This window comes from Mus caroli, unplaced genomic scaffold, assembly GCF_978045245.1.
Source record: "Mus caroli unplaced genomic scaffold, Mus_caroli_1 scaffold_14, whole genome shotgun sequence".
NCBI classification, from domain to species: Eukaryota; Metazoa; Chordata; class Mammalia; order Rodentia; family Muridae; genus Mus; species Mus caroli.
In genome coordinates this window covers 100,472,602-100,484,661 of record NW_028227269.1, presented here as the reverse complement: position 1 = coordinate 100,484,661, position 12,060 = coordinate 100,472,602, and the positions used below count along the sequence as shown (strand labels likewise).

The following is a 12,060-nucleotide window of genomic DNA, read 5'->3' as shown; positions in this document are numbered from 1 at the left end:
CCAGTGAGCCACTCCCTGAGGAGGAGGGGGGGGTAGCTTAGCCACCGTGTGGGAGCGTATCTGAGGGAGGACAGGCCCACACAGCTCCTTCCTTCCTCATTCGGGTAACGGCATTCACTTGAGGTCACTGACTGCACACCAGGGTTGTGTCGAGGATCAGACCCCAGGATGCTGGGGCTCTTAGTGGACCCGGGCATCATGGATATGTTCAAGAAGCAATGGGACTAAGTATCCTTCCACCCAGGAGGGCAGCCCCAGCGTCTCCCATCTCTGCAGCCATTCCTCCTTCCTTCAGTGGCTGCCCCTCCCTTTTGAGCGACATCTCTTTATGACTCCAGACAACTTCAGCAGCTCTTGGCTGTTCTTTGCTCTCTCTTTCTTCAAGCCCACTTCCTGCTGCCGCCATGTTACTCTGGGGCTGTCTAACCATGGGTGACAGCATGGCTCATAGCAGCTGTGAAAGGAAGTTCCTGCAAAGCTTTCCCTTGTCCTCTCTGCAGAGCCACTCCTGAAGCTACCTGGGGCTTTCTAGTGGCTACCCTGCTTCCTCTGCCTAGAACTTTCTCCGTACCCTCTTTGGCAGGCCTCCCACAGCTTCATAAGGAAGGCCTCCAAGCTCCATATACAGAAGGGACACACCCAAGGGAAGCAACAAATGGGTCATAGCCACTACAGGCCTGATACGATGCCAGGGTTCAGATGCCAGTGGCTGTGCCACTTGACGTCAGTCACAGCCCGGTCTCAGTTTTCTCACAGCTAACATCACTAAGAACACATCCATGGTTATGAGTACTACTATGTACTGGCGACTCTCTAAGGCCCAATCGGAAATCTTCAGGACAGCCCTGGGTACAGGCATTACCGGCTTTGTGATGTGTGGCCATGACAGAGGTTAGAAAGAAGCGAGTCAGTAGCACCGAGCATACAGACACCCAGACAGCAGTCTCTCCCAGCTCTGCACCGTCGGTCAGAACTGGAAAGCATTTACAAGAACTGGGGCCCTCCAAAGAGGTGGCTGTTTCTGAAGGCTGGCACTGTGATCTCGGCATGCTGGACCCTCACAGATGTCTGAGAGGGACCTCCTGATTTATCAGGCATTGGTGGTGAGAAGGTTGAGAGTCTGCTCTGGTGAGGTCTTAATTCTGAGAATGTCTCCATGAGCAGCCACCAGCTCACAGGGACCTGCTCGGTTGCCCAGTGGGAAGCACTCTTTGTGGAAGACTAGTGGGCTTAGGTTTAGTGTGGTGATGGGCACACACACACACAGCTCTAACAAAAGTCTAGACTGGACAGGCACTCATCAGCACGCTCTCTGGAGCATCTTAGAATTTAAAAGCTGCAGACTCTCATACCTAAGTATTATTGGTCAATGTTTCTGACAGGAGGCAAGGGTGCCAGAAGAGGTCAGGTGATTGACTGGGAGTCACATAGCTGCAAAGCGGTTGTCCTATAACTCCAGGCCTGGGACTCTGGTCCCTCAGCATGCAGGCCTTGTTGCCTGATACACCCTCCCCAGAACATGGTCAGGCCTGTCTCTGTCTCATGATTTCCTTCAGAGAGCCCTGGAGTTTGAAGACAGGAAAACAGCTACCAGCTTGGGTAGGGTGTGGAGAAACAGCAGCCAGGGGAGGAAAGGCTGGGAAGTGATGGGGGTAAGCTTAGTGACTGTGGTTCCTGATCTCTCTGGACACCAAGCTGATACCCAGGAAACTCTCCTACAGTCAAGTGGCAGAGATGGGATGAGAGCCCATGGGGTCCCAGGCAGTGGACTCTCTTTCTTCATGGGCATTAACTCACTCTTCCTCCAGCATCAAAGCATTTGAAATGAGGACTCCTTTTTATAAATGAGGAGGTTGAGGTTTTGAGGTGTTAAATATTTAGCTTAATATCTAGACTCTCCATCCATCCATCCATCCATCCATCCATCCATCCATCCATCCATCCATTCATCCATCCTTCCATTCATCCATCCATCCATCTATCCATCCATTCATTTATCTATCCATCCATCCATCCTTCCATTCATCCATCCATCCATCCTTCCATCCATCCATTCTTCCATCCATCCATCCATCCTTCCATCCATCCATCCATCCATCCATCCATCCATCCATCCATCCTTCTATTCATCCATGCATTCATCCATCTATGCATCCATCTATCTATCCATGCATGCACCCATCCTTCTACCCATCCATGCATGCATCTATCTATCTATCTATCTATCTATCTATCTATCTATCTATCCATTCTTCTATTCATTCATGCATCCATCCATCTATGCATCATCTATCTATCCATGCATGCATACACCCATTCTTCTACCCTTCCATGCATGCATGCATGCATCCATCTATCCATCCATCATGCATACATGCATGCATCCTTCTCTTGATTCATTCATTGTAGCCCACATTTGCCAAGTACCGGACAGAGCTCCTCCAACTAAGATAAACTTGGAAGGGCTCACCTTCCTACAGCCTGGTGTGTTGTAAAGCACAAAGGTCTCTGGGACCTCTGTAATTTTTCCCTATGAATCTAGCTGGCCAAGCCAATGCACAGAATTATTGCAGGGTGCACTGATGGTGTAGCCTTTTCTAGATTGGACTTCACTCTGCTGATTACCAGTCTCCACTTCCTCATCTGTGTAATGGAGGAAAACGGGAATAATCCTTGTGGGGATGCTGGCAAGCTTTTAAAAGACAATCTGGAGGGAGCAGGAGAGATGGCTCAATGCTTCAAGCACTTGCTGCCCTTATACAGGACTTACAGAGTTTGGTTCCCAGCACTTACATGGTGGCTCACATCTGTCTGTGACTCTAGTTGCAGGGTATTTGATGCTGTTTTCTGGCCTTTTGTGGCACATGCACATACATACATACATACATACATGCAGGCAGGCAAACATTAAGACACATACAAAAAAAAAACCTTTAAAAGGTCACAGTGAGTAGGGCTGGGTAGTGGTGGTGCATGCCTTTAATCCCAGCATTTAGAACACAGAGGTTTCTGTGAGTTTGAGGTCAGCCTAGTCTACAGAGCAAGTTCCATGACAGCGAGGGCTACACAGAGAAGCTCTGTCTCAAACAAACGAACAAAAATATAGTGGGTATAAAATCCCTTAGAGTCTCACTGAATGCTGGAGAGAGCCTTCCCCAGGCAGTGGCAGATTTGACTTTCAGCTGTAACTATCAGTCTTGCTCTCCTGGTCTGGAGGGTGGGGAAGGGTATTATGAGTGGAACATGTGTTTCAGCAGAGGTAGCTTGGGGTCAAGGACCACCACACGTCTTACCTAACATCTAATCAGCCCTTGTTCAGGGCCTGCAGTTTCAGCTGTTGGTTTATGGCACCAAATGTATTTTTAAATTCTTGTTGATCGGAAACCAGTTCCAAGTGAATGGAGCAGAACTTATGGTGGTCTTTCCATCTGAAGAATCCCAGGCAGTGGGATTCTTGCTGTCCCTACAGGTTTGTGTGCAGGGTCCCAAGCTGTCCCCGGTGCTGGCAACACTAGAAATGGAAAAACTGGCAGGGAGTCTGAGGGTCAGATGCCTGGCAGAGAAGTCCTTACCAGAAGAGAAGAGGAAACTTCAGAGCTGATCTCTCTTCTTGTGGTTACCAGAGCAAAGACAAGGGACTGTCCCCTCTCATTTCATCCCCCCCCTTCTCTGTCCTCTCCCATGCCACAAACACACCCAAAGTTGCATAGATGTCTGTTGCAACCAGATGGGTGCCCTGCAACAAGTAGGCTTCTATTAAGATAAGAAGGGAATCCTCCCCCTCCACAACCTCCTGTAGGGCCAGGCTACTCACCTACTGACACAGTAGAATGCAATCAGTCTGAAGATGTCCTCAAACACAAGAACTGAGCCTTCCAGGTACAATACTGGGGAGAGACAAGAAAGGCCCTAGTAAGTATCCTCTAATGACAAAGGGGAGAGCTGAGTGTTCTCCTCGATCGGGAAGGTGGCACACGCCGGCCATGTTCTCTGTGGGTCCCAGCACCTCCCACAGGACCCCACTATGTATCAGCTGCCAACCACAGTGAGAAATGGAGCTCACGGTGTCGATGTGCTGAGAGTTCAGGGGTTAAATGGCTGTGGCTGATATCAATGAATACACATTCACACATTCATCATTTTTGGTGAACAGGATTCTAAACGGAGAGTAGTGACAGATGTATAGCCAATTGCAAATGACAGTCTCAGTATGCACTGGCTTCCATGATGCCTAAATCAGGCCCACGACCACGTGCCTACCATATTTTGTTCCCTGAACTCAGGCGACTACAATGGACTTCCCTGGGCCTCAGTATGCTGATGAACGTGTGAACTGAGTTGTTCTTCTATCTTTTCCATGCAACAGGAACAAAATATGGTCCAAGTGGTCTTCCAAACCTAGCTTTGACCCCGGAACTGATAACCTGGCTCTGCACGAATCCCTTTCCTGCTATGTGCCTCAGTTTCTCCCACCCTCCAAGGGAACAGCCCTTTCAACCTAAATAGAATCGTCTATGTGATACCAGCCTGCTACCTAGTTTGCGAAGCCTAGGCCAGTTTTACACAGGTTTGGAGGTTGGAGAAGAAGGGCAGAGATTGACATAGATCAATATAGCAACTGCTTCCTCTTCACCCTGTAACCTAAGCACTGTTCTCAACAGCTCAGGCCACCTTAAAAATTTAATATTTGTCTATTTATGACAAATAGGTTGTGGCTTCCTGTTTGGTTAGCTATAAGTATTTATGAAGAGATTTAAAAAAATCCTGCTCCTGATATTTCCACCCTCCTGGAATGTCACTGGGGCCCCATCTCATAATCTTGAGGCTCTCCTGTCTATATTCTTATTATTTTCAAACTATGTTCATGGGCCTCCTCCTTAGAGGTCAAAAAGGGTGCCCTGAACCACAACCTGCTGGGATGTAGAACATGGAAGTAAGTATGAGAGAAACCATTTGTTCCAGGGCTTATATCTGGTACTGTACCTGCCTGGGGGCTTGCATGTGTGTCTGGCATTACATCACTGTGGCAAGAGCATGTCTCTATGAGCTTGTTGCACATAGCCTGTCTGTGCCTTAGTTTCTATAACTGTAAACCAGGGTTACAAGTGTACCCATTTTCCAGGACTGAACTGTGACCCCCACAAAGATGTAGTAAAGTCCTGATGCTTAGAACATGGCATGTGAACATATTTGGAATGTTTGGTGTCCTTTCTATAAGAAGGCTTTGTGAGTAGACAGACCACCATGGCACAGAGAAGGAATGACCATGTGAAGACAGGGGCGGAGCCTGGAGCTGGGAGACCAGGAAACACTTGGGTCTGAGGCCTCAGAAGTAACCAGCCCCACCCCACCTTCATTTAAGGTGTCTGGCCCCCAGAACCGTAAGAGAGTAAGTTTCTGTTACTGCAAGTCATCTCGTTTGAATCCTTTGTTGCAACAGGAAGGAAAGAGCACACCACCTTTTAAGTATGAAATCACGCAATTCTCGGGAGCTGCTTCTGAGAGCCCAGGGAACTTCAAAATAATGGTAATGGCTCTGAATGGCAGTTTTAGCAGGTAAGACAAACAGAGAGGCCATTGGTAGTGGGAGGATTCCATGCTACACATGGTTGCTCGGAAGCCATAGGCTAAGTGGGGGGGGGGACCCTTCTCTCTCAGTTCTATCATGTACTCCTCAGTCCTACCTCCTGTCTCTGCCCTTTGAGCCTGCAGGGCTCTCAGCCCTCAGTCTACCCTCTACTTCTAGCTTTGTTTATTTTCTCATTCTCATCACTGCCTCTGTAGGGCCACACAGAGGCAGAGCAATGGGAGTCTTGGCCAGGTACCAGAGGTTGGGGACCAGCAAGAGATCAGGGGCATCTTGCTTTCCTGCCTATGTGTCCAGCATACAACTGGGCCACACACATAGCCAAGGCCCCACAAAGAACAGGGTAGAATGGGTCTTCTGGTGTCTGAGAGAGGATGGTTGCTTAGGATGGTGTGTGTGTGAGCCCGGGAGGGGGTGAGGTGGTAGAGTTGGGGAGGTTGGGATGAGGGGTTCTGTGCTAAACCATAAACGGCTTATTTAGCAGAGTTCAGCAGCACTATGCATGTTTACGCTGTTAGGCAACATGAGGTTTCCTCTAGATGTGGTGAAACATCTTAAATGGTGTGACGGTTGCCCAACTCTGAACACACTAACACCACTGAATTATATGTTTTAAATGGCCAATCATACGATACCCAAACACAGTGAGTAGACATGCCCAAATGAAGTTTAAATAAGACTGTTACTTAAAACAGATGAGGACGGTTCACTAGAGTGGATTTGGCCTTCCTGCATTGTTTTGCTGAGATTTTTTTTTTATTATGGGTAAGAATGACTTTTTTAAGTTAAACATATTTTATTTTTATATGTATGGGTGCTTTGCCTGCAAATGTCTGTCTACCACACATGCCTGGTGCCTGTGGAAACCAGAAGGGGGCATTAGGTCTCCTGAAACTAGATGTATAGACAGTTGTGAGCTGCCATGTGGTTGCTGAGAATTGAACCTGGGTCCTCTGGAAGAGCAGCTAGTATTCTTAACCAGTGAGCCATTTTCCCAGCCCCGAGTATGGCTTCCATAAGCAGGGTTTGGCAGAGATTTCTCCTAAAGTAGTCTATCTGGTATATCCTCAGAGACTGCCCAAGGCTGACAAATGCCCAGACCCCAGCACTGTCAAGAGGCCATATCACCTTTAATCTCACATCGCCTTACATGGCGTTGGGGACACCCAGCACCCACTTCTGCACTTGGCAATATTCTGTGGCACAGAGCCTGCCAGCCTGTCCCTCCTGACCAAGACACTAGACCAGCCAGTCATGCTGAACGTCACAGTGTCTATCTTCTCCAGAGCCCCTCAGTGAGTGCCTTAGTTCAGAATGTTCCAGAGGTCTCACCTCATGGAGTGATACTCTAGCGCCAGCCAGCGGCAGCCAGTCTGTGCTGAGGTGGCCTCAGGTGACAGCAATCAGAACCTGCTTCTTAGAAGGAGGTCTTTTACCTTACCACTCTCCATCAAGGCTGTATGACTGGGAGATGGGGGTAGAGATGCGCCAGCCCAGCTCCTGGCTTTTACAATATCAACATTAGAATAAAACACTGTTATTGGTTCTGTTCCATGGCAACCAAATAGTTATTATGCCTTCTGAGTGCTGGGATGAAAGGCATGCCCAGCTAAAAGTAGAGGAAAAAAATTTAAATGAATAGCCTATTTAAAAATAGGCAGACAAGTTCCTGGCAGTAGTGGAGCACGCCTTTAATGCACGCCTTTAATTCCAGCACTTGGGAGGCAGAGGCAGGCGGATCTCTGAGTTCGAGGCCAGCCTGGTCTACAGAGTGAGTTCCAGGACAGCCAGGGGTACACAGAGAAACACCCTGTCTTTAAAAAATAATAATAAAAATAAGTAAAATATCTGAATAGACATTTTTGTAAAAAAAAGAAAAAGAAAAAGAAAAAAGTATACAGGCACACACAGTCAATAAACACACACACACACAATGCTCGACCTCACTGGCCTTTAGGGAAATGCAAATCAAAACTATAGGATACAGTTTGTGTTCTCTGGGAAGGCTGTTGTCAAAAAGTCAGACAGCAAGTATTAACAAGGACCGGCAGAAATTGGAACCACCACACATGGCTAAGGGGAACAAAGTGATGTCACTGTGGAAAATAGTTTGGTAGTTTCATAAACCTACAGAATTACCAAGAAGTGCATGAATATGTGCACGGAAGCCTGTACACAAAGATGTTCACAGTAGCACTCTTTATGCCAGGGGCTGGTGGTATTGTGCCCAACACTGTGCTTGGGGCTGGAGCTACTGTGGACAAGAAAACAGGCATACGTAGTCTCTGCCTTTTGCAGGACATGTGGTTACAGAGTGACAAAGTGGAACTGTCCTTTTAAAAAATAACGTAATAGCTATAGATACTTCTTTAAATACCTATAGGCACGGCTATACAGAAGCAGGAGATCTGAATATGAGGCTAGCCTAGTCTTCAGAGTGAATTCCAAGACAGCCAGAGACACACAGAGAAACCCTGTATCCAAAAAATATTTTCCCTTTATTTTTATGTGTATGGGTTTTCCTGCTTGCATGCATGTCTTATGTACCATGAGCATGTAATACCTATGGAGGCCAGATGAGGGCATCAGATCTCTTGGGACTGTAGTTAAAGAGAGTTGTGAGCTGCCACGAGGATACTGGATTTGAACTTGGGTCCTTTGGAAGAGCAGGCAGTACTCTTAACTGCTGAGCCATCTCTCTAGCCCCAATGGGTTCTTCTTCTTCTTCTTCTTCTTCTTCTTCTTCTTCTTCTTCTTCTTCTTCTTCTTCTTCTTCTTCTTCTTCTTCTTCTTCTTCTTCTTCTTCTTCTTCTTCTTCTTCTTCTTCTTCCTTCTTCTTCTTCTTCTTCTTCTTCTTCTTCTTCTTCTTCTTCTTCTTCTTCTTCTTCTTCTTCTTCTTCTTCTTCTTCTTCTTCTTCTTCTTCTTCTTCTTCTTCTTCTTCTTCTTCTTCTTCTTCTTCTTCTTCTTCTTCTTCTTCTTTTTTTTTTTGGTTTTTCGAGACAGGGTTTCTCTGTCTAGCTCTCGCTGTCCTGGAACTCTCTTTGTAGACCAGGCTAGCCTCGAACTCAGAAATCCGCTTGCCTCTGCCTCCCAAGTGCTGGGATTAAAGGCGTGCGCCACCATGCCTGGCTGGGTTATTCACTTTTGATGCTGAGTTTTGAGAGTAAAGTCTAGATATAAGCCTTTTGTCAGATTCATGCCTTGTAGACAGGCACTCAAAATCTAACTTACCTTCCCAAAGATTTAAGAAGGGACAGAGGAAGAATGCTGTTTGTCAATAAGCTTAGAGACACCCAACAGCATTGCATAAGCATATGCCAGTCCAGTGAGTCTAAGGGACTTCCACTAACAGTCAGTTCTTCTGCCCCTGAAACAGTTTACGTGGAGGTGCCCTTCACTGCCAACTTGACAGGATTTAGAGTCACCTAGGAGACACACCTCTGGACATTTTTTGTAGGAGGGTTTCCAGAGAGGTGTATCTGAGCTGTGAAGACCTATCCCAGTCGTGAGAGGAACCATCCCATAGGCTGGGGTCCCAAACTGAACACAAAGGAGAAAGCGAGCTGAGCTGTGGTATTTGGGCTCTCCTTGCTTCCCCAGTGCAGGTGCCAACTCCTGTTCCTCACACACCTTCCCAACACAGCTTACACACACACCAGGAGCCAAAATAAACCCTCCTTCCTTCCCTGAGTGGCATTTCTGTCAGAATTTTGTCATAGCGATGAGAAAAGTAACCAAGGCAGTAACTGTGGGACTTGAATGGGTCCCCATTCTCACCTAAGCCTCAGTCTTCTCTGCCGTCTAATCCACTTTCGTAGATGGCGGGGAGCGGCAATCATGCCTGGTCTTAATTACTACAAATTCCCAGTGGCGGGCAAGTGTACTCAACAAAGGAAATGTGTCCTTAATGATGTGTTCCTTAAGGAAGCACGGGACTCTGATGAGGGCCAGATTTGAGTTCAGTAGTAAGTGAAGGGTGAGCGGCTGCGAACCTGACCCCAGGCTTTGGGGACTTTATACAAAAACATCAAGCGGGGATACACCTTGCCAAGGATTACTGTGTGTGGTGAACATCTACTTAGGAAACAGAAACTCAACCTTCCACATTTAGACAGCTCTGCTAATCCTAGGGATAGCACTTTTTTGGTGGGGGGAGAGGGGGAGGTGGCTTTCAAGACAGGGTTTCTCTGTATAGCCATGGCTGGAGATCTCACGCCCAACACTCTGCCAACAATAGCTCTTACTAAAATGTTTAGTTGTGACACCCACATAAGGGGTTTGGTCAGAGAGACTCCCCAGCCTGGCCTGTAGAAACCAAGGGTAAAGATAAGGAAGCTGACAGGAAACCTCACAGAAGGGCCACAGGGACCTTTCCTTTTCATGGCAAAGGGATCTATATGGAACTTCTTCCTGAGGTAAACACCGATGTAGCTGCCTGCTTATTCTCTAAGGATGACTGAAAATCCAGTTGGGTTGGGTGGAGCTACATTCATTTGCTTTAACTCTCGTGTATCCAGGCCTCTCTGTGCACACCGCAAACACCCGATGGATCAGATCTGACTGACCCAGCAGGAAACTGTTGGGAAAGGGGTCAGGCAATCTGGATGCCACACCCCCAGGAGAGACCACAGGCCAACTTCTTAGGCTTGGAGAAGAAAAAGACCACATGACACCTGGCTACGGACACCTGGCTGTGGACACCTGGCTGTGGACACCTGGCTGGGGACACCTGGCTGGGAACACCGAGAGCCTGGAGTAGAGGGGAGTGCTGCCTGACCAGAGGTGCCAGCCTCACAGAAGCAGGGAAGGGAGGGACAAACCATCCCCAGATCCACCCAGAGAAGCTCCTGTGTCCTCTGGGGAAAGGTCTGTACCTAGGCTGGGAAAGCTAGCTCCCACCATAGGTCAAGACTGTACAGCACCAGCCGAGTCAGGGAGAGCCTCTAGCCACACACCAGGCAGGCAAAGCCTTTCTGAGGCTCACTTTCAGAGTGCAAGTGAGGTATTGTGAGAGCCAGTACCTGATGGAGGCCCTGTGGGTCATTCAGGTTTGCATTTGTGAAAGACCATCTCTGAACCCCACAGGGGCAGTTGCACGGTCATAGCTGTTCCTTCCTATTGAGCAGAGAGGCCAGAGTGGCTGAGGCAGAGTGAAAAAAGCACCCAGAGAACCTGGGTGTGGAAAGGTGACACAGAGTGAGGTTCCAGCACTGGGAAAGGGGACTGTTCAAAATGTACCAGAGACTGCCCTTTTGCCTGGCCAGTAAGGACATTCTGGGGATGCCTCTCCCTCTAGAGTCTGGCTGATCCTGGAACCCCCTTCATTGTGCTCTTGCCAGTCATCCCAAGCCTCATCTTACGGCTCCTTGGCTTGTATTAGATCATCTTCCTCAGCCCCAGATTCTCCATCAACCAGCACCGCAGCAGGATGTCTGCATTGTTGGGGCAGAATGAGCCTTGCTTGCCCTGGGGCACTGAAGCTGGAATCTAATAGGAGAGCTACAAGGAGACCCAGATAGAGCTCTAAACAAGGTCCCTTCCAAATGCCCCAGTCATTGCTAAAGTGGGAAAAGCAGCAAGGTTCAGTTCAGTAGCTGGCCCAGAGGTGTGGTCTGGCCATGACAGGGCCACTAGCAAACTCACCAGGCCTTTATTCAAGAGCAGTGGCGTGGAGCAGAGGGGGCAGGGAGGATACACCAGAGTTCCCACCGGACATCAGTCAGTGATTCCTGCCTGGTGTCAGCACAGAGCCTCTCTCCTTCAGGCCAGTCTCCTCCCTTGTTGTCGGGAGACCCCTGGGGAAGGTCTTCCTGGGAAGAGTGCTGCTCCCTCTCCCTGGGTTGGAACTGCTTACAGCTTGTTCTCTAGGACAGGATGTCATCACATAGGTGCCAGGGCCCAACTCATTAGCATGGGCATGAGCCTCATTTCTTCCCAGGGTCCCCTGTTATCTTCCCTGGGATCACTGTAGGATCCTTTGAGGGTTCTTATGACATCCTCCCAGGTTTGCATTTGTGAAAGACCATCTCTGAACCCCACAGGGGCAGCTGCACTGATCTCATACCATTCTTGTTTAAATAAAAGGCTCCTGTTTTTGGAAGCCGTTCCTTCTTATCGAGCAAGTGCAAACAGGAGGTTTCATGAGTCTGAAAAGGAACACGGGAGAAACTGTCACGATGTAGAGAGGACTTCATCTGGGAGTTATTTATAGGTTCAGATGCCAAAACAGAAGGGGGCACTGGACAGATTTGCAAACTGTCACATATCAGGGAAGACTAAATCAAGAGTAAGACATGGAAGGTCTTCCGGGAGAAGGCAGGTGGGAGTGTGGGGATGCTAAGAGAGCTGTGGACATGAGGACACCATCCCTCTCCCTGCTACACTAAACCAGTCAAGGGAGGCTTGTGGCTGCCCACAACATGAAAAGAAGGGAGAGTGAGGAGGCAGGAGGCCCGGGCACCACCCTGATAGG

General features: G+C 48.3%; 1 protein-coding gene across 1 annotated transcript in view; it reads right to left on the bottom strand.

Annotated features, from left to right (window-relative positions):
- Rin3 (Ras and Rab interactor 3) overlaps nt 1-12,060 on the bottom strand; it is a 114,019-nt gene that overhangs the window by 41,918 nt on the left and 60,041 nt on the right. Inside the window, exon 4 of the mRNA XM_021179321.3 lies at nt 3,815-3,887. Within this exon, the coding sequence (XP_021034980.1) occupies nt 3,815-3,887 (73 nt within the window). The remainder of the gene's footprint in view (nt 1-3,814; nt 3,888-12,060) is intronic.